We start from the raw sequence: 23,788 nt of genomic DNA, 5'->3' as shown, positions 1-23,788 counted from the left end.
GGGGGAGAGGCGCCCACTCAGGGGACATAATACAAAACTGGGCTCTTCCCAAAGGACCCGAAGGAGCGTTCCATGACCAAACTGTCAAACTGTTGAAGGGTCTGTCACAAACAACTTTGAACATGAGACGAATGCTGTCCTTGGCAACGGCGGAGTTGCGCAGACGGCAAATTCGTTACAGATGGGCTTTTCCTTTTTGCCTTTGGTTGCAACTTGATTTGTAAAGACATGTGGTCCAAACTGTAGAAGAAGTTCCAGAAATGTTGGTCCCATTCCATAAAGGGCCTTCAACCTCGCCTCCAGACAAAATCTTGAATGTAAAGAAAGAAGGGAAAGGGTGAGTCAGTCGAGGCAACTAACTCTCAAATAGATCAGCTGGCAATTAAGACTCAAGGGACCTTAGATTTGGTTTATAGAGAGGGGCTGTATAACTTGAATATTTCAGAGGGCTGGGTGTGAGGTGGAAGTGATAAGTGTAGGACACAGCACAAACCACTACCACACTTGGAAAGTATCTTGTTCCTATTTCAAGCAAGGTTTATCTGGGAGGGGGGGCTGGAGTAGGAACAATGGGGGTGGGGGGACGAAAGAAAAGAGAGAGGTAAGGTAAAGTTTGTTCTCCCTGGGTGGAGAAAAACTAGCATTGATCGTTTCACCCAATATTGTAGCAACTTTAGAAGTTATTTGTTTCTCCTGGTTTTTTGCATATTTGATATTTTTCAGGACAAGAATATACATTCTTCTCCCTCGTACACAGGTCGTATTCCCTAATCAACTTAATATAGGGAGTCATATGGTATAGTAAATGCAACAAATGCATTTAGCAATGCTCGATTGCAATCACGCAATGGTAACATGAGACACAGAGCTATCCCTTAACAGTCGTAAGAGGAGTAGCTGGAAATCGACAAATCTCTTCTTAAAAAGTAGAGTAGAATGGCAAACGTAGGTGGTTATCACTCATTACTTTCAAGAGAATTATATCAGAAAGGTACCCTAGAATACACTTTGGGACGCTTCAGGGGAGTCTCTCGAGACAGTTGCATAGCTGAAAGGCCTGCCCTACAACGAAATGTAGACTCGGTAGAGATTCCCTTGAAAAGAAGTTAAAAAGTCAAGAGGGGTAATATAGATCGTCAGCCTCTCTAAAGCTTCTGAGAAAGATCACATCTCTTATGTAACAAATCAGTTGTTGGCTATGGAGAAATCTGAAAAACACTTATGTCTCAGGCAACGATTTTATGAGCAAGGGAATAAAATAGGTCACTCCTGGCTAGACTTCTACGACAATAGACTGAGGAGACTAATCCCTACATTTCTAGACCCCCTCTGGCACCCTTCTTGAAAAAACTGAGGACAAACTTTATGCATTTAAGATCTTTTATATTAATCTGTATCAGGAGTAGGCGGTGGTTTAAGGGGGGGCGGGGGATAGAGACACGCATTAAAGAGGCAAAATTGCCCAAACTGAGTGTGGGAGATAGGTAAAACTTGGAGTTCTGTATCACATCGGACAAGATTGCTGGGCAACCCTTAAACTCCACCCCAATACAATCCCAGGACCTGATAGATTACCAACAGGCTCTTTGAACCCTTTAGATCAGACCTAACACCCAGACTGGTGAAACTCTTTAATTCCATTCTTCAATCGCAAATAGGTACACCCTCAATGAAGTCAGCAAATATCTCGCTAATGCATAAGCCAGGCAAATCCGACAACAAATGCGAGTTCTATATACAGATAGCCCTATTGAATTCAGATGCAAAATTGTTCACAAAAGTACTAGCTAATAGACTGACGTCCAACTAGCCTTCCTTAATGGACCTAGACCAGTCAGGATTCCTACCACAGTGGCAAGAGGTGGACAATATGAAGGCAAGTACTCCACCTCGTAGAGAACACTAACATGAGAGTACCAATGATGAGGAGCTTGTTCCTTCATCCTGGAAAAGCATTTGATAGGGTGAGCTGGACATTTTTGTCTCAGATACTAAGAGCGATTGGTTTGGGTCCCAATATGCGAACTTGGGCTCAGTCAAGTTATAAACTGCCTATGACTACAGTTTTGGTAAATGCAGAGGATGTCCTCTTTCACTGTTACTATTGCCCTCTTAACTGTTAAGCAGCAATGATTAGAATTCATCCAGACATCAAGGGAGTGTATCTAGGGAAAGATTTCCATAAAATCCACAATTCTTCTGACGGCATTCTGCTGACCCTAACTGGTCCACAATCCTCTGTTTCAAGAGTTAAGGAAATACTGGGCATTACAGTAGAGCATCTAGGTTCCGGGAAATGTTATGTTTTACTCTTCCTGCAGTGCTTGTACAGGAATTTACGGACACAATCCCCTTTCCGCTGGACCACTAACAAAATAATGGGGATATAATTAACAACAAAGCTTGGGGTTCTGTATGCTGCTGACTATTCCTGGTTGATACACTCCATTGTGGGAGATCTGCAAAGATGGCACCCTTTATGCATATCAATGTTGGGGAGGATAGCAGCAATCAAATAAACTGGCTGCCCCGCCTGATTTAAAACTTCCAAGCCCTCCCACTGAAGATCCTAGACAATGACAGGCAGAATATGCAGACCACAATAGATGCTTTTATTTGGGCATGAAAACTAACACACCTATCTTGGAAAATATTGAAAGCTCATTGGAAATCAAGAGGTCTAGGCCAGAAATAAAGAGATACTACCAGGCAGCACAGCTGAAGGTTTTCTTTGAATGGTCGCTGTACAAAACAGAACATCATTTGGCCCATATGGACGCTGCTGTGTGGGACAACCTCCATGAGAAATTCTATGACTACCCAATGTTGCACATCCCCCAGTATATTATTATTCAGAAATACTATGGCCTGCCTTAAATACTTAACACTGGTTTTCGACCCTTCCAATATTCCCATTGCATTTCACACCACATTTGGGTACCTTTGACTTTAAGCCTCGGGTGGCTCATACTGATTTTGAGGCCTGGGACATGGGAAGATGTTTAATGTTGAGGCAACTGTTTTAGGAAAATGAAATTAAATACTTTCAGCACTGCAAAGAGGATTTCCTCTTGAGTGAAACAGAGTGTGTGCATTATTCCAGTTAAGGCACTGGGCCCTCCATCCAGAAAACAAGTCAGCGCTATTAGATTGCCAACCTCCTGGAAAAAGCTTTTTCGAACATACTCCCCCCGCCCCCTTAAAGGACTCACTTCCAACATTTATGCAGCATTAAGCAGTGTTAACTCGCACCCGAATTGGCATTACATGAAACAATGAGAACAGATTTTAGGAAGCTCCGTAATTCCAATAAAATGGGAGAAATTTTGGCCAGACATTCATCGGTTGAGTAAAACTGTTCTGAATAGGGAGACCCAGTACAAATGTATGAGAAACTGGTATCTCAAACCATACCACCACAAAAATTGAAGCAAAAAGTATAAAACTACTGATGGTAAGTACTGGAGAGGCTATGGGCAAGAAAGAAGGACTACATTTATTTGGTGGACATGCCTTAATCACTGGAAGGAAATACTTAGTCACATAAGGGAAGTGGTGGGATATCAGCGAAAACCCAATTTAGGAAGAATCTTACTGGGCCTTTGTCCAACTGAATCCACCCCTGTCTGATTGGAAACTGATCTTCAATATGCTCTTAGCAGCAAAGCAATTGATTGCATTGCGACGGAAGTACACATTGATTACAACAACACAGGAATGGGCTGGGAAACTTTAGAGCCTGTTAACTATGGAGAAGGTAACTTGGGAGATAAATGAAAGGGAGGAATAAATTGGAGACATTTTAGCAGCCACTAGGAGACTACCTATTGCATAATGGAATGTTACTAACATGGCCGAAGTCACTGAAATCAATGCGCCTATTGGCTGATCGGGCCTCATTTACATGATGTTTAATAAGCGCTAGATTAAAGTTTCAAGAAGATTCTTAATAGTGATTCAAGTTTAGACTATGCTATTTTGGTGGGCTTAAGATTCACTCGTGAGCTGGTTTAATGGGGGGGGGGTACAGAGTTTCTCTTTGTGGTATTTGAACTATTGGTACAAAACAAACTTACATTTAGATTCTGTAGGTTTGTTGAACGTGTTTTATGGTGGTCTTTTCTGAACTGAACTCAAAATCTCGTAAAAAAAGCATATTCACACAAAAAAAACGTTGGTTATTACTAATTAACATTAATTTATACATGCGCACGCCTACAAAGTGACACAGGCACTTTTTTCCCATTTTACTTACCAATTTGAGTTTGACCGGTAACTAAAAAGAAAAGAAAAATGCACAAATGCTTTTCAAACTGACAGGAGAACACAGAGGCAAAGTAAGACGAGGAGGGCAGTAGGGACAGAGAAACAAAACGGGTTGGAGAAAAGCATCACATAGGGCACATGTAATGGCTAACTTTTTCTGGCCCTTTAAGGAGGGAGAATGATGGAGAGTGACTCCAGTCTATCAGCCTTATAGCGTAGGGATTAGGACTATAAGTAGGACCTCTTTATGAAACACAGTAGGGTATTTTCGTGCCCCTTTCCTTAGAGTAGGGCTTATGAATTCAAGCTAGGGGATAAATATATAAGTATTAGTCAGGATCCGTCCTTTTGCTAGCGTGTTAGGATATTTTCCATGTAGTTATGTGTATTGTGGGCCCTGTAGGCCTTAAACGGGACAGACTCCATCTTGCCCTCTGCCTGGTAGCTCGAGAGGCCTTCTAGGTCAAGTGTAATGTTTTAGTTTCAAGCTGTTGTTCGCTTGGAGAGAACCGGCTCAGGTTGGCCCTTATCGAAGGAATGTATTTTTCTCCACTCCGAAGACACAACTTCAGGCCGGCCGGCTGGAAACGTGTCCTTGGTACGGGGAGGTACAAGAATTTGGTGGGCGGCAGGTTACTGGCCGTAGCTTTCCATGAAGGAACAGGCTTTGATATTAGCGAAGGTGTTAGACAGTTAGGGAGTTAGTTCGTAGGCGGCAGCTAGCCGTTAGCATCTCTGCCATTAATTATTCCATGGCGGACAGTCGCCATCTTTAAAGTCCGAGAAAGATTTAAGACCGAGACTCTCTGAGAAAGACTGAAGGAGAAATAGCGCGGAGCGCACTGAAACAGAGAGAGAGAGAGATACGGGAGCTAATAATCAGCAAGGTTCCAGTGACTTGGAGGGAAGCAGAAGAGATTGAGCCTAGCGGTGCAGACATGTACTTGTGACGGCTGGGGTGTGACTTCGAGACGAGCCAAGACACAGAGACGAGAAGGGAACCTAGATGACTGCCGAGTCCCGACTTCATATTAACAAGGTGACCTCCGCCCTTTCTTTTAATGAGCGCGCATTCTAACCTTTACCTTTCCTTTGCAGAAACTATGTTGCATAGTATTGTGTTGTATGTTTATTGTCAATAAATATCCTAGTTCTTAGTGAACTGACATGTGCCTTGTATTCTTGTTCAATCATGGTAAATAATGCTTCTAGTTGAGAGTTGTTTGCATGAACGGATGTGAAATCCCGATCAGGTAAGTAGTGATCAAACAAATAGGGAGCGAGTGGACCTTTGATGCCAAGAACAGAAGGTACATCATATCATTTGAAAACCGTACTAACTTTCATTATCATAGTTTTATCCCAAGTAGACAAATGAGAAATTGTTCCCATAGGTGTTCATAGGAAAGTGGTCGTCGTTGATATACGGCGTTAATGAGAGCGCTGAGGAGGATACCAGCGTGGAGGTTTGCCGGATTGTGAACCGTGTGTAAGTGAGAGCGCTGGGGGGGATACCAGCGTGGAGGTTCGTCGGATTGTGGACCGTGTGTAAAAGAGAGCATTGGGTTCTGCAGGCCCGTGTGTAGACACGCCAGATTGTGTGTCACATCTGCCCTGGGGTAGATCAGTCTGGGTCTGAGTGGCCGCGAGACTAACCGATGTGAATAAGATATGGTAGAAAACCTATGCATGTTTATTGCTATTTCCCCATCCTTAGGTACGACCTGTACATATATATATCTATACCCATTGTAAATACGTTCTAAGGAGGGAGGTGATTACGTTCTGGCTGGGTTAGAGGGGCCCCCAGGGGCTGATTCCAACTAAGCGGAAAATCCGGCCATTACATCTGGCGTCACGAACTGTTTACGAAGCCTGTGTGCGCTGTGTTGTTTTGATCTTGTTGGTTTGCGCTCGGCTCGTACGTATAAAATTTTGTGTATAATTGTGTATATAAGTTTTGTGTGTCGACATGTTTGCGAAAAAAATCGACATCTGTTTTCAAGTTGCCTATTCAGATTCCCGGCTGGGAGTCTACGCCTTACGAGGCCTTGGCCCGTGAGTGGGCCGATTCTACTGGTTTGAGTGAAAATTGGTCTTCCTGTTTGGAGCAGGCGGAGCCTGCTGATGTGGTTTCGTGCTTGCAGAAAGCGCCAGTAGTGAAGGGTGATGAGCTTCCTATTTTAGGACGCAGAGGTTGGATTGTGCTTAATGCATACAGAATTCTTCATGAGAGGTTTGTTCAGTTGCGAAAGCAGTTTAAGGATGTGGAAGGACAGTGTGTTGAATTGCAGAATGCGCATACTCTTTTGCGCTGTCAGAATAAATTGCTTGCCGACAAACTTGAGACTTATCAAACCATAGCCAAAAGGGCTGCGGTTCGCATTGCACGATATAAGTATAAACATCGTCGTGGTCGTGTGTCTACGCGGAAAGTGCGTCTGGTCGTAGCGAAGGCCGGAATGGATTGGAACCCTGATGAGTGGGATGGTAATATCTGGGATTCAAATGCTTCGGACTCCTCGGCTGAGGAGGGTGAAAAGCGCGAATCTTCCCGCTCCGGACGTTATTGTAAATCTGCTTCTTGTACCGATAATGTTGTTCCCGGCGACCGTGGTCGCTCTTCCCATTCAGGTGATGTGTCTTGCCCCGATTGTTCTTCTAAATCTAAGATGCGGGCTTCCTCGGAAGCTCTTCCTGAGGTTTCTGCTCATCCTGTGTTTCGTCGCAAATTACAACAAGCCCCTGGTAATACAGCTGGTATTGCTTTGGATTGTATTGAGGATTTTACTCAACAGGAGGTTAGTGACATTTTACAACGATTTCGTCAACGGCCTGGTGAGGCCCTGCTTACGTGGATGGTGCGCCTTTATGAATTATGCTTGATGCTGTTGATTGCTTACGATTTTGCTCTTTGAGTTCTGATTCTACTATTCAAGATCATTTTCGGAACTATAATGGTGCTGGCCAGATTACTTTGCTCCAGCTTGCGTCTGACGGCTGTAATCATAAATATCCTACTGAATCTGATTGGCCTGCCAATGACAAGCCATGGTACACTTTGCGCGATGCGTCGCAACGTTTGAAAGAGGAAGTGATGAAAACTGCGATTTTTCTCAGTACTTCTGACAGATTGTTGGATGGTCTTTTAACATCTTCTGTGCGTAATTGCATTATCCGTTCTTCGCCTGTTGCTTACAAGCAGGTTATGATGACTTTGTTGATTAATCAAACTGGCAATCCTTTGTCTGCAGTGCTTGAATCTGTTCGTCAGCTTGGTGAATTGGGTGAGTGGTTTAAACCTGAGAGACAATCTCGACCTGAGGGTCGTACTGCTGGGGACTATAAGTTCTCTAGACGTGACATGTTTCTTGCTCTTATAGCTGATGGTGTGAAAAGGGAGGACATTGACGGTGAGCCTAATAATCGCTTATGGGATATTTTTCGTAAGCGTGGTTTGGATCGGAAGGAGGGTGCCCGTCGTGTGCGGAAGAATGAGTATGATCGTGGTTCTGATTACAGTGGTGATGAGAGACGGCGTGTGGATTCTGATCGCCGTGATGATCGGCGTTATGAACGTGATGTGTCCCCTCATCGTGACTATGAGCGAGGGAGAGAGGGGGAAAAAGAAAGGGGGAGAGATGATCGTGTTTCCAACCGAAATAGAGATGAGAGAAATTATTCCCCTGAGACGAGGTGAAGAGAGGATCGTAACAGGCTTTCTTTTTTTAATTTCAACAAGATTTTATTGAGAGAAATAATGATCCAAATAATAGCAATCAAAATACAAAGAGGTGATACATTCCAATATGAGTAGAACGTGAAAACATGGATAACATTTGATCAGTAACTAAACTCAATGTAAGTAAAATTGGAAAAAAGGCAATCAATATGAAGTTAATGATATGAGCCAATAAAGGATTACAATGTTCAGAACGCAGAACGTATCAGTCTCTAAGATGAGGATAGGGGCAGGGGAAGATAATAAGAATAAAAGGAAGAAAGAAGGAAAGAAAGGAAAAAAGCAGCAGAAAGAAAGAACGGGATGAGAGGACAGGAAAGAGGGAGAAAGGAAGAAGGAATCCCACAGGAATAACCCAATGTAACGCAACTACCAGACAAAAATTAAGTAGACAGAACAACAGGAAATTGAGGGACTACACCTTTCGAGGAGAGTTCCATATAGTCATCCAGGGTTGCCCAAACCCCATTAGAGATGGAAGGCGACAGGTGTGCTAGATCTACTGAGGTGTGAGCACTGCGTAAGAAGAAAACCCATGCCCACCACGTATGGTAGGAGACAGACGAGAAAGATTTCCATTCCATAAGAATAACTTTGACCGCTACAGATAAAAGAAGGTCTAACAGTTGTAATTGCAACGGATCAAGGGGAAAAGGCGTAGGAGCAGCCCAAGGACCTAATATAACTAAAGGAAAAGAGAGCTGGAGCTCAATGTCAAAGATAAGAGACAAATGTTGCTGAATAAGGTCCCAGAAAGGTTTAAGTAAGGAACAGTTATAGAACATATGTGGAAAATCACCCGCCTCCAAGCCACAACTCCAGCAGAGGTCATCCTCTTTAAGGTTGAGGGAATGAAGACGTAGAGGTGTCCAGTGGAGTAGATTGATCGAGAAAAACTTGGACTGTATTAAGGAAGGAGCTATTTTATTACGGAGCGCCAATTTGCCAATGGATTGCCAAGCTTTGGATGATATATGATCCATAATATTGTGATCAAAATGACGCGACCATTTTTGCTGTGCAACCGTCTGATCAGGAAGCGAAGTAGAGGATAGAAACCTATATATGTGGGAAGCAACATGACCCGCTTTGAGCCAAATACAGAACAGCGAGATGGTGGAGGAGGAGGGGTGAAGACGAGTTTTTGAGACCGCAACCTTGATTTTAAGAAAGGTATAGAAGTCTAGATTTGTTAGAGAGTGTTTGAGCGCTAAGGTAGAGAAAGGTAAGGGCTCACCAGAATCACTATACAAATGTTGGACAAGAGAGACACCCTTCGTAGCCCAGTAAGACATGAGGGTGGGAGTGATATTAAGTTTAATTTTGGAATTACGCCAAATGGAAGACCATCTAGTTTTGTGCAGAGGAAATGACATCTTTCTGTCTACTTTCTTAATTGCGACAATTGTATCAATAATTATAGAGCGGGAAAACAGAATATGCAGAGTGGAAGTAGTACAAAAAGAGGCAATTGGTAAAGGTGCAGCTAAATCCTGTTCTATGAGTAGCCATAAAGGAATATGACGGGTTGGGGGAGAAAACCGTAAGGCACCTTGAGAGGCCAAAAAAGCAGTCTGGATCGTAACAGACTTTCTGACCGTAATTCACAGTACTTTGAAAATGACAAAAATCCATTTCGTAATGGAGATGGATATGAACAGGACATTCAGATACCCAAGAAAACGGAGAGCATTTATCCTGATTTGTCTTGGTTGACAGAACGCAGGAAAAATGACTAGGAAATAGGTCAAGCTCCAGTACACAAGTGGGCTCACAGAGACAACAGACCCTATGTAGATATTGAGATTTTTTGGAAACATCGTAATATCCAAAGGGCCCGAGCACTAGTAGATACAGGAGCGGAGGCCACTTTAATTCATGGAAAATCAAAGAAATTTAAAGGACAGTTTTTCACAATTACTGGTTTAGGTGGAAAAGAAACCCCCGCAGTACAAACTACACTTGAAATAAGGATTGGTAGGATTCCTCGTAGGGAATATTCTGTGTTAGATGTGCCACTTTTGGAGTATATAATTGGAATTGATATTCTAAAAGGAATGACTTTGCATTTGGATGATGGTTGTTATCAATTTGGAACTAAACATTATATTTCGACCAGACCCGTACGGGTTGGCCGTTTACGGATGCCCCCCATTAAAATTCCTCTAGCCACGAAAGTGGTTTCTCAGAAACAATATCGTATTCCAGGTGGTCATGAAGAAATTAGTGCTACAATTCAGGATTTGGTTGACGCGGGAGTTAACTCCGTAACTCCGTAACTCCGGTCACGTCTGCTTGGAATAACCCCGTTTGGCCCGTGCGCAAAAGTGATAATTCTTGGCGCATGACTGTTAATTATCAAGAATTGAACAAACACACACCTCGGTTGGCTGTTGCAGTACCAGACATTGTCACTTTGATTCAGAGAATTCAGAAGCATCCAGGTACATGGTATGCGTCTATTGACATTGCTAATGCTTTCTTTTCGATTCCAATTGCCCCCGAGTGTCAGGAACAATTCAGTTTTACATGGAATGGACGTCAAATGACGTTTCGGAGTCTTCCTCAAGGTTATGTACATAGTCCCACGATCTGTCACCGGCTGGTGGCGGAGCATTTGTCTGAGGTGCCCGTGAATTCACAAATACAGGTGTGTCATTATATTGATGACATTTTGATTCAAGGTGAGACGCAAGATCAGGTACAGTCCCATTTAGATCAGATCCTTGATTGTTTGCGAGCAAAAGGTTGGGAAATTAATCCTGATAAATTACAAGGTCCATCCCAAAATGTAAAATTTTTAGGAATTAATTGGCATGAAGGTCACAGAGAAGTGATCCCACAGGTGAAGCGAAAAATCCTAGATTTTGCAGTTCCAAAGAATAGGAAAGAGGCTCAGAGTTTCATTGGTTTGTTTGGCTTTTGGCGTCAGCATATTCCCCATTTGAGTCAGATTTTGGCTCCGTTATATCGAGTCACTCGCAAAAAGAATGCATTTGAATGGGGTGAACCACAACAGAATGCTTTTAATTTGGCGAAAGAAGCAATTCAGTACGCCTTGGATTTGTGGCCGGTGGGCGAAGGTGATGTGGATTTGAATGTGTCTGTGGAAGGTCCGTATGCAAATTGGAGTCTATGGCAAAAGCAGGGCAGACAAAAAGTACCATTAGGTTTTTGGACTAAAAAGTTACCTGAGGCTGGTGAGCGTTATACACCTTTTGAAAAACAATTACTTGCATGTTACTGGGCTCTGGTGGATACCGAACAATTGACCCTAGGTCGTGCTGTGATTTTGAGACCTGAGATTCCTATTATGCAGTGGGTTTGGAGTTCGCCAAAATCCCATTGGATTGGACATGCTCAAGAGGCGAGTGTGATTAAATGGAAATGGTACATTCAGGACAGGGCACGTGTGGGTCCGAAAGGTGTGGCGGTGTTGCATGAGCGAGTGGCGCAGGCGCCCTCGAACGAGACTGGAAGTGATTGTAGTACAGGAATCTCCTGTCAAGTGGGGTAAATCATTTGATGATCTGTCCGCGGAGGATAGAAAACATGTGTGGTTTACAGATGGTTCAGCGAGGTTCATTGGTGAGAAACGACATTGGAAAGCAGTATCATATAATCCAATCACGCAGAAATTATTGAGTACAACTGGTGTTGGTAAGAGTAGTCAATATGCTGAACTCTATGCAGTTTACCAAGTTTTGAAACAGGAATTACCTGGCACATGTCATATTTTCACTGATTCCTGGTCCACTGCTAATGGACTGGCGGTATGGTTACCAACATGGCATTCTCATAATTGGGAATTGCATTCGAAAGAACTGTGGGGAAAAGAATTATGGCAAGAAATTTGGGAGTTACTCCCACAGAGTACTGTGACAATCTTTCACGTGGATGCTCACACTCCGATAGACTCCCTTGATAAATTCTTTCATAACATTGCAGATGAGAAATCTAAAATTGCTGAGGCAGTGGTGGACATGCAAGATTCTGATTTGGCGGGATTGGCGAAATGGGCCCACCAGAAAGCGGGACATTTTGGAGAGAAAGCCACTAGCAGGTGGGCTGCCGATCGAGGAATTTATATTCCTTTTTCTTTGATTAAAGATGTCATTCTGCATTGCCCCATTTGCCAGCATTCCAAAAAGAAACAAGTGCCTCATTGTCCGAGGCCAGTTACATCGAGGAAAATTGCCCGCTCAAATTTGGCAGATTGATTATATTGGCCCGCTCCCTATGAGCAAAAATTGTCAGTATGTTTGTACAGTTGTTGATACTTATAGTGGCCTTTTGGTCGCTTTCCCTTGCAAGAACGCTACCCAAGTGAATACCATTAAGACCCTGGAGTTGCTTATTTTGTACTATGGTGTTCCATTCCAAATTCAATCTGATAATGCATCCCATTTTCGTGGATGATTGGTGCAGGAATTCTGTGTGGAAAATAACATCGAATGGGTGTTTCACATTCCATATTATCCACAGGCTTCGGGACTGATTGAGAGAATGAATGGTTTGCTAAAGGAACAATTGCGTAAATTGACGGATGAACATTATAAAAATTGGAGAGACTTTTTGTTTCAGGCATTGTTGATTCTAAATAATCGCCCTTTGTTACATGCTGAATCCCCTTTGATGCGTTTGTTTCCTCCAAATGTTGATGTAAAGCCTAATTCCATGTCCAACACTGTCATGTATTGGGAGATTACCCCCGGAGCTTTAGCTCCATGTAGAGCGACCCCAGGTTCTGCAGGCTTAGACCTGCATACTTTAAATGATGCAAACTTGAAAGGAAGAGATCGAATCATTGTTGAAACTGGCGTTGGTATCTGTATACCTGCCGGTAGTTTTGGATTAATTGCCCCCAGATCAGGCCTTGCCCTGAAAGGTATTCAAGTACTCGGAGGAGTAATTGACAGTGATTATCAGGGAGAGATTAAAGTTCTCTTGCTTAATAGCAGTGAGACTGACCTATTGATTAAAAAGTCTGACCGTGTTGCCCAGTTGCTGATTATGCCTGTCTTCAGTGGTGAGATTAAGAAAGGCTCTGCCCCAACATTGCTAACTGTGCGAGAACAAAAAGGCTTCGGATCATCTGATCTTCCTGGAGCTAAAATATGGGTGCAATCGCCTAAACATCCCCCTGAACAGGCTGATATTATTGCGACCGGTCATGACAACACCGTTCTGGTGATGAGGCCAGGGAAAGATAGCTGGGAAGCTGTCCCAGCTGATAAATGTTACTTACGAGAATGATTAAGGCCTGTGTTTGTATTTTTTCAGATCATTCTCTGGACTGCTGCTGCAGGATGTGTCGGCGTTGGACTCCTTTTGGCCTGCTACGCCGGGAGAGGAGAGAACCACCCACCGACTTCGGTTGATTGGAGAACTCGAGTTCCGCGTTCCTTTGCTGCGTGGGATTCTTCAGCTAATTTCTGGATAACACTCGCAAAGAGAGTGACAAACTCTCCACATTTCTGTCTTACTCCCATGAGGTCTGTGACTGACATTTTAGCGACCTGTTTGGTTGCTGTCCCAGCATCTACTGAGACTTTGCGACATATTTTTAATATTTCAAGTGCCCGACCCAATATTATTCTAGGCGATTTCGCGGCCCATGAATTTTGTCCCTTATGTACTATTCTTTCAGACTCCATTACCCCTATTCATTCCCAAATCACAACTTACAATATCACACAAGGTGACTTATGTTTTATTTTAACATGTGATCCCAAGGCTATCACCGAATGCCTTAAATTAAAACTTCAGGCTGCCACTTCTTTTTCAGCTCATCAACGATTGTTGTGTTTAAAGAGACTTCCGAATTCATGTGTTTCCGTGAAAAATAATATGACATGTAAACGTTTATTAGTTGCCCATAGTTATTATCGTTCAATGTTACTGCCTTCTGGGTAGTTGTTCTCATGCGAGAACTCCTCTTGGCCCTATATTCCCGCTAATATTTCTGGAGGTCCATGTGCTATTACTAGATTAAGTTTGTTAATGTTTTCCTCACATCCTAGTTCCCATTCCCGTATGGTGCGAGATTCTATGTCATTACATGAAGATTGTGATTCCTCTGTTCACCTCTATTCTAAATCGGAATACCTTGGTTTAGCTTTTTCTATTATTGGTGTCCCAGCATTGGCCGTTTATAATGCCAAAACAATCGGCAAGATGGCCTGCTGGATGGTTAAATCCATTAATCAAGCTTCTACTGTATTATCTGACCTGTTATTAGATGCCCAGGGTGAACGTCGAGCTATATTGCAGAATCGCGCAGCAATCTATTACCTTTTGTTGAAACATGGACATGAGTGTTCTGATTTTGAGGGTCTATGCTGTTTTAATTTGTCCGATCACTCTAAATCAATCCAAGCCCATGTTGACAAACTCCACGACTTGACTGAATAGATTAGACAGCATATTGATCAGGGCTTGTTCGACTGGCTCTTTAATTGGTTACCTGACTTGCATTCTTTACGACAGATTTTAGGGGGGATTATTGTTGTTATTTGTATTTTAATAGCTATCTGTTGCTTTATTCAGTGCATTCCTTCCCTACTCCAGTTTTGTAGACTTGGCAAAAGACATAGATCAGTTAATTTTGTTTCCTATTATTCCTCTTCTGATGTTAGTTCCATATAGAATTTAGTTAATAGACTGGAGTCAAGGGGTGTAATGTAATGGCTGACTTTTTCTGGCCCTTTAAGGAGGGAGAATGATGGAGAGTGACTCCAGTCTATCAGCCTTATAGCGTAGGGATTAGGACTATAAGTAGGACCTCTTTATGAAACACAGTAGGGTATTTTCGTGCCCCTTTCCTTAGAGTAGGGCTTATGAATTCAAGCTAGGGGATAAATATATAAGTATTAGTCAGGATCCGTCCTTTTGCTAGCGTGTTAGGATATTTTCCATGGAGTTATGTGTATTGTGGGCCCTGTAGGCCTTAAACGGGACAGACTCCATCTTGCCCTCTGCCTGGTAGCTCGAGAGGCCTTCTAGGTCAAGTGTAATGTTTTAGTTTCAAGCTGTTGTTCGCTTGGAGAGAACCGGCTCAGGCTGGCCCTTATCGAAGGAATGTATTTTTCTCCACTCCGAAGACACAACTTCAGGCCGGCCGGCTGGGAACGTGTCCTTGGTACGGGGAGGTACAAGAATTTGGTGGGCGGCACATTACTGGCCGTAGCTTTCCATGAAGGAACAGGCTTTGATATTAGCGAAGGTGTTAGACAGTTAGGGAGTTAGTTCGTAGGCGGCAGCTAGCCGTTAGCATCTCTGCCATTAATTATTCCATGGCGGACAGTCGCCATCTTTGAAGTCCGAGAAAGATTTAAGACCGAGACTCTCTGAGAAAGACTGAAGGAGAAATAGCGCGGAGCGCACTGAAACAGAGAGAGAGAGAGATACGGTAGCTAATAATCAGCAAGGTTCCAGTGACTTGGAGGGAAGCAGAAGAGATTGAGCCTAGCGGTGCAGACGTGTACTTGTGACGGCTGGGGTGTGACTTCGAGACGAGCCAAGACACAGAGACGAGAAGGGAACCTAGATGACTGCCGAGTCCCGACTTCATATTAACAAGGTGACCTCCGCCCTTTCTTTTAATGAGCGCGCATTCTAACATTTACCTTTCCTTTGCAGAAACTATGTTGCATAGTATTGTGTTGTATGCTTATTGTCAATAAATATCCTAGTTCTTAGTGAACTGACATGTGCCTTGTATTCTTGTTCAATCATGGTAAATAATGCTTCTAGTTGAGAGTTGTTTGCATGAACGGATGTGAAATCCCGATCAGGTAAGTAGTGATCAAACAAATAGGGAGCGAGTGGACCTTTGATGCCAAGAACAGAAGGTACATCATATCATTTGAAAACCGTACTAACTTTCATTATCATAGTTTTATCCCAAGTAGACAAATGAGAAATTGTTCCCATAGGTGTTCATAGGAAAGTGGTCGTCGTTGATATACGGCGTTAATGAGAGCGCTGGGGAGGATACCAGCGTGGAGGTTCCCCGGATTGTGAACCGTGTGTAAGTGAGAGCGCTGGGGGGGATACCAGCGTGGAGGTTCGCCGGATTGTGGACCGTGTGTAAAAGAGAGCATTGGGTTCTGCAGGCCCGTGTGTAGACACGCCAGATTGTGTGTCACATCTGCCCTGGGGTAGATCAGTCTGGGTCTGAGTGGCTGCGAGACTAACCGATGTGAATAAGATATGGTAGAAAACCTATGCATGTTTATTGCTATTTCCCCATCCTTAGGTACGACCTGTACATATATATATCTATACCCATTGTAAATACGTTCTAAGGAGGGAGGTGATTACGTTCTGGCTGGGTTAGAGGGGCCCCCAGGGGCTGATTCCAACTAAGCGGAAAATCCGGCCATTACAGGCACATAAGGTGGGGAAGGAACAACAGAAAGAAAGAATGAGTGTGCAGCGCAAGAGGGGTCAAGCAAGACGGAGGGCATGGGGAGGCAATGAGGGAAAGCAAATGTGCATGTGAAACTGGGAAGGGGTCAAGCACTCAGGTGGCAGGGAGCAACACAAGTGCAGGTGGAGAAAAGTACTCGAGGGAGAAAGCTCGTAAAGACAAGCCCTCTCACATGGAGTGCTTAACACGAAAGAAGAAAGTAGGGCTTGAAAATCAAGCTGTGGAAGAAGAGATGCCAGCCATTTAAAGATATGGTAAAGAGGCAATGTTCTATAGAAGGGACAAACACAAGACTGACAAGCTGGAACACGAATAAGAAGCAGTCAAATTAGAGTGACGGGAAATCCAAACAAACTGTAAGCAAAGGGTGTGCACCAAGCCCCTCTACGTTCTTGGCACGCCACAATATCAATGTCAAAAAACAAAGTTGGTGGAGGGTCTAAGGGGAAAATTATTTAAAGACCAAAGGACAGACAAACCCCTTATTCACAGTATAACAATACAAAAGGACTGTCAATGGTCTGTACAACTAATGGGGGCAAAGAAAAATGTGACGGACTCCGTGTCTACCTATAAAGTGTGTACAACAAAAAGGAAATGAATCCCATCAGCCCACCTTTACACAGATAAATATGCCACAATATGCCTCAAAACAAAAAGAGCATGTGCTGTCTAGTTGGCTCGACCTAAAAACAATTGTATTCCCCAGATATTGTAAACTGCACAAAATCATAACTCATGCCCCTGCCTTATTCTGCTCTAGACCTGCTACATGACATCATGAATGACTTCAATGTATTTACAAGGGTAATGCAACTTGTGGAGTGTGTGCATGTCAACGGAGCACAAGGACCACGCTGCAAGACAAAGACCAACCTTATTGCAGTTAGCAATCGGATATGCTGCAGAAGGGGCGCAAATCTAACAGTTTTCACAAGAATAAAACGATCCGCTCTTTCAACAATGGATTCCTAGGAATGGACAGTGTAATCATACCTCAAGTACCATGTAATCACAATATCCCTAGAATGGTAGTTATGTCCGTTCCCTCATTCTTCTGGACCGGTCAATGGCATTCAATGTCTTTGACCACAAATAGAACTGGAGGTAAAATGCGAGGCAGGTTTAAGTAAACCCTAAAGAAATGTCAGGTCAGAACTTATAAAATTTCATGTGCCATTTTTCAAAATGTAAAAACTCCAGTTGACTGTAGAGCCATAAAGGTGAACTACTAAATAGCAGGACAGGTTGAGCAGAGTGAGCAAGCTGACTTAACTATCACCCTCTGGAATTTGCATGTTATTATGGCCTAAAACAATCACATGGGTAATTTTCACTTGGGTGGTGAAAACAAGTTACATTCCAGGGGATTCACAATAGAGAGAACGGTCTTTCCACAGCATGTTCAATACATACTAGTAAATAAATAAAAATATAGAATAAGGTTTAAACTATAAAAAAAATTGAATGTGACAATCTGTGTGCAAGAAAAGAATTAGAAAGATACCATATTGCTCATAAGTTAAATAACTCCTAAAACTCTTGAACGTTGCAGTTTTCCAGTTACAGATTCTGACTTGAATCCTCCAATTTACAGAAGGGTTTCTGAAAGTATTGGAGCACAGAAGACACACAAGGAACAGACAATACAGTCAATTAATACACGGCAAGACCTTTTCAAAACAGCAAACCAGTATGCAAGTAAGCACAACACAAATGTTTTAAACCACGGTCTAACACATGAATGCAAACACCAATGGTAATGAAAGTGTAAAGTGCTGAATACTACGATGTGAGAAAGTCATATCATAAGATTCTTTTCAAACACTAATTGTTGCACTGATTTTCTGTAATTGTAAATTTGTATTATTACAAATAATTCATAAGAACACAAAAAAACTGTGTTGAAATATAGAAATGTAAATTAATTGCCACTATTTTTTGAAAAACATGATGCAACCAAGCACACACTTGGCAAAGCCTCCTCAGTTCAGCTGCGGCAGTGTAACAAAATGTGGGATCAAGAATCAGGAAATACATTTCTGACGTGGGTGTAGTTTTACTATATTTTCCAGAGTCCTGATTCATTAAAATGATGTGTTCTGAACAAAGAAACAAGTAGCAGACTGTAAAACTGGCTCATAGTTTGATAAATTACGCTAACACAAAAATGAAAGTGACAGAATGACAGAAAACATTGAATCTTCATACCTTTTTCCTCCGCTCAGAATTTGGGTCGTCAATGTTGTGAAAACTATTCTCGTCTATTTCCCCAAGCCAAATATGCTCACCAATACCAACCAAGCAATTTGGATTTCCTTTACAGTTCCTCCTAAAAAAGCAAATTAAGGTCAATTTCAATTTGTTTAGTTTATTCGGGGTTTAATTGGAAGAAAACCATCAAAGTATATTCATCTCAAAACAGTACATTTTCCAAAAAATACATGAATTATTTGTTAAAATCAAAATAAATGATTTACAAAGTAAAATTTGCAATCAGATTTCCAATTAAAAAACATAGGGCAAAATTTTCAAATGCATCAGATCTTAAGTTATAAATTAGGTCTATGTTGAATACAAAATGTTAAAAACCTGGCTGTATTTAAAGCTAGGAGATCAGATTCCAAGAGTTGTAGACCCATGAAAGCGGGTCGACATTGGCGTAGGCCCAGACTTTTTAGAATTGGTATGAGCCATCGCTTTCTGGGTTCGATGTAGCATTTACAGAAAAGGGTTAAGTGTAAAAGCGATTGTGAGGATATTCCATCACAGGGACAATGGCATGACAGCTTTGACCAGTCATTAACGGTTGCAAAAGTGACAAATCAGTGGAAGATATTAAGTCTGAATCTGGTCAGTAAGAATCTGTCATAGCTAGATAATGTCCAAGTTAAATATGGCTGAATCACCAAGGATGTTTGAATTAACAAGGAATGCTGGACAGAGGTTTTATTGACTTCAACCAACAAACGAAGACCTGCTAGGTGCATTAGACATAGATTGTTTTGGAGAATTCCTTGGAATTTGTGCCATTTCAAGGGGGTTGTGGTAGTATTTCTCCAGGCCAAGATCATATAAAAACGTCCTGACATATTGCAGCCACTCAATCTTTTTAGCGTTTTCAAGTATAACGCAATCTGCTACAACAGATTGAGTAAACGCTAACTTATTTGACGTCCAGAGACGGTGCCGTAAAATAATTGTCTGAATCTTTATGATATCAAAAATGTAGGTCAAGCCTAATTCTAAATGGCAACTGAATGTGGACGTGCATTGTGGGACTGCAAGTAAGAATCTTAAAAAGCTATTTTCCACTTTTTGTAGAGATTCTGCCTGTACGTATCCCCAGACCTCCGCCCCATAGATGGCAGTACTAACACATTTAGCCTGGTAAATACGTATCATCTCCTCCGGGGGTCGTTTGCCTAATCTCTGTGTGAAAGTTACTAGAGCCATTGTGGATTTTTAAAACAGCAATTTTCTAGCCTCTATAGCTCTTCTCCAGGTACCCTTTTCATCAATTACAACTCTTAGGTAGGGGTAAGTGGGAGTGTGCTCCACCCTAGAGTTATTTATATAGATGTCTCTCCCTTTTCTTAATTTTCAGACCCGAAGTCATGATAAAAGTTTTTTTAATGTTAATTTTGGGATCTAAGTTTGACATAAAAACATTGTATCGATTTAGAGAACGTTGTAGTTCAAGGGGAGTAAGGGCAATAATCACTGCGTCGTCCGCGTATAGGAGAGCGGGGATCGGACGATTCTGGACTAGTGGCTGGTCCTGGCACCCTTCCAACATGGCTAGTTCCAGGCCATTTTTGTGTAAAGTGTGAAAAGGATGGGGGCCAGGACCCAGCCCGGTCTTACTCCCCGTTCAACCCTGAAGGGTGCGGTTAATTGACCCCCAAGCCAAATCTCACTCTGGCAGTCGCATTGGAATAGATTTCAGACAGATAATTAACCAATAGAGGATCAACACCCATTATTGTTAAAATATCCCATAGTTTTGTATGACCTACGCAGTCAAACGCTGCGGTAAGATCTACGTAGGTCATGTGTAATCTTCCGCCCTTCACATCCACATATTTACTCCTGAGTTGCGTCAGGTTAAGGATCTGCTCGATGGTACCAAGGCCTTACCTAAATCCATACTGGAGGTCAGATAAGATGTTATTATCTTCCATGCAGTACTGAAGGCGTTCTAAAAGAATACTGCCCACAACTTTTCCCAAAGAGTCCAGTAATGAAATAGGGCGATAGCACGATGGACTATTGCGATCGCCCTGCTTAAAAACCGGAACCAGAATGGATTCTGACCAAGAATCCAGAAGACCAACTTTTCCCATTGCTTCCAGTACCCCGAGCAATATTGGGGCCCATAGATCCATTTAAAATTTTTAGAGATCGACAGGTACCCCATCAGGGCCTGGGGCCTTGCCCCCTTTTCTGGCATTTAGGGCATGCTCACCTTCAGCTAGAGTAAAATCTAGGTCCAGTGAGATGGAAGGAGGCCTTGAACTATTGCTACTAGTCCCTCGATTACACTGGATTAGGGTCATATCCTCTATTAACCCATAATAGGAATAAATAGGATATCCAAGCTGATTCATCAATAGTGACTTCTATTTTACTGGTCTCCCTTGGGCCAGAGAGAATTGGAGTATTTATGACTTCCCAGAAATCTGCACTATCATTGGTTACACAGCTATTGTGTAAGGCTACCCATAGTTCCTCTTTTAATTCCAACTTTCTTTGTCGTAGGGCCTTATTGTATGTTTTCCTAAGTTGAATGTCCTTTGTCCGGTCTCTATTGGTTTTTTTAAGAGCAGTTTTAAGGTTAGAGTAGGCTTTTGTGCAAGAAGAATTAAACCAGCCATCCCGATTTTTTCTTATACCTTTGGGTATGATGGTTAGGGCTTCTTTAACGGATTTGGTTACTACCTTAAAGTTGTCAATAAACTCCTGCGAGGTTGAGCAATCCGCTAAACATAAGCTAATTGCAGACATGGAGTTTCTGACTACCTTTTCAGTTATCTTTTCCGGGTCTGAGCGGGTCCATTTTATGGAGTAACCATTCAATCTGTTCATAGTCAGACTTTCCTCCTCATAAAGCATAGTCAGCCTATCCCTACTTCGTGCCAACTGTGCGGAAAAGGTAATAGAAATCGGGAAGTGATCGCTAAATGCGCAATCATGAGTTTTAAAATTTGTTATGAGGGGTGAAGCCCTAGTTGTTAGCAGAATAAAGTCTATACAACTGAAGGCTCCTCTACCATTGAAGGTTAGACTTAAGGGAACAATGGGAGATATCAATTCATTTGCGGAGGCCAGCTGGAGGAGCATAATCGACTTGTTCAAACACGCACCAATACAGGAGTGGAAAAAATGAGTGATATTATTTTCCTGCTCGTCTAAGAGGCCACACGTTATATTATCATTTCTTACACAAAGGGATAAATTGAAGTCACCACCCCAAACGATGATAGGATTTTTCCTGTGATGGTTATTAATGAAGTCTAGAAGAAAGTAGCGAATTTCATTCAGCTTCACTATTAACTGGGATTGTTGTATGTTATTATAAAAATTGACTAGCACAAGGAGATCCAGTTTATCAGTGTCTATTTAAATTATTTGATAATTCTCCTCGTTTTTTAAGATACTAATTTCTCTCACCTGTATTAGGTTTGATATATAAACCCACTAGCCCACCTTTTGCACGCCCTGATGATGATGAAGTTGCAGGTGAAAAAAATGTTTTATAACCATTTAAATGGATTGCTTGTACGGCCCACGTCTGTTGTAAACACAAGATGCCATAGGTCCGGACAAATGTGAGCCAATATCCTTGGTTGATCTTAGAGGGAGGCCAGCAATATTCCAAAATATAATGCTGAGGGGGACCCCTCTCAAGAATTAATATCAGGCGGTAAGTCTATGGTCGAGCCTCCAAGTTCCTTTGGACTCGTACTACCAGTTAACCGCATGCGCGCTAGCGGGTTTTCCCACTGTGCGCTGAGAATTTCGAAAATCGCGCGTTACGTGACAAAGCCAGCTCGTCATGCGCGGAGCGCAGGTAACGTCCATGACGAGCTGGCTTTGTCACCAGCATCGAAGGGGTTAAGGAGGCGAAAGGTAAGTCTGAGTCATTTATTATTGGGGCACTCTGTAAAAGTGATCTATTGCCGTGATTAGCTACGGGAGGTTCTTGGTCCTATTCAGATAGGACCAAACTAGGGTTAGAAGACAGAGTCAGCGGGTTTGCTGCACAAACTGCTACCAAAGATGGAATACAAACAGGGGTGACTGATCCATCCCTATTATTTCCCTCAACTACATGAGGAACAGACCCAGGTGAACAAATTGGTTGTCAGTCCACCTCCTCTAAAAGTGACAGCAACTCAAATCTGTTAGAGGTTATAACAGAGCCGTTTGCTTTTGCACTAGACTTGGGGACAGGTTTATAGAAAAAACCAAGAGGAAAGGACACAATTGCTGTTGGTAATGCGGGAAATTCCTCTTTATGGGTTAAAAGAGAGCAAACCATTCTGGGGGTCCTAAAATTTATAATGATGCGATTGCCCTGTATGGATTTTAAAAAGGGACCCACACAACCCAGTTTTCGGGCCATCAGAATTTGATTTTTATGCGGAGGGTTGAAGCGCATATATTTCATCAGCCAGTCCACTACTTTATTACGAAGGGAAAACCAGGATTCGGATTGTCCCCGTTTTAAAGGTGGAACCCCCATTAAAATCAACACATAGGGACAGGATGAAGGTGGCAAATTTAGGTTATCTGTGTTGGGTTGAGCAATAGAATTAGCGGAGTTAAGATTATTATTATCCTGCCCTTGATTTCGCGTATTCTCCACCCTGTCAGTAACCTTTAATGTGCGATCCTCTGCTACGGGATTTTTTCGAGCACTGAGTCTACATTCTCCTTCAGTGGTTCTAACTTATTCTCCATACGGCCAAATCTTTCATCGAGGAGTGCGGTCATCCGGGTTGTCATATCTCTAAGCTTTACTTCTAAAATGTCTTTTATGAGATCATCCATATGAACCATCAGGCCTTGTAAGGTGTCTTTCGAATTTATAGTAGGTGCACCTAACTGCGATTCAGGGTAACTTGGAGCTTCCTCTGTTTGGGTTTGTATTGAAGCTGTTCCCAAAGGACTAGGACCGTTGCAGTCTTTTTCCCTTCCAACATTGCCCTGCTTATCTCCCTTCTGTTTCGTTCTTATTGCCCGCCCTTTTATTTGTTTGGTTTGTTTCCGAGTTTGGGGCCCTTTCCCTCCGGAGGTAGTGTTATCAATCTCCCTCTCCTGTGTACTAGGGAGTAGAGATT

At 42.5% G+C, this 23,788-nt stretch overlaps 1 protein-coding gene across 3 annotated transcripts in view; it reads right to left on the bottom strand.

Moving 5' to 3' along the window:
* Positions 1-23,788, bottom strand: part of USP48 (ubiquitin specific peptidase 48) — a 776,411-nt gene that overhangs the window by 740,269 nt on the left and 12,354 nt on the right. For all 3 annotated transcript variants that reach the window (XM_086921588.1, XM_086921587.1, XM_086921589.1), the window contains exon 2: positions 18,654-18,774. In XM_086921588.1, coding sequence (XP_086777714.1) covers positions 18,654-18,774 — 121 coding nt within the window. The remainder of the gene's footprint in view (positions 1-18,653; positions 18,775-23,788) is intronic.

This window comes from Lissotriton vulgaris, chromosome 5 (assembly GCF_964263255.1).
Source record: "Lissotriton vulgaris chromosome 5, aLisVul1.2, whole genome shotgun sequence".
Taxonomy (NCBI): domain Eukaryota; kingdom Metazoa; phylum Chordata; class Amphibia; order Caudata; family Salamandridae; genus Lissotriton; species Lissotriton vulgaris.
Note: the sequence above shows the minus strand (reverse complement) of the source record. Positions and strands in the feature narration are given on the sequence as shown.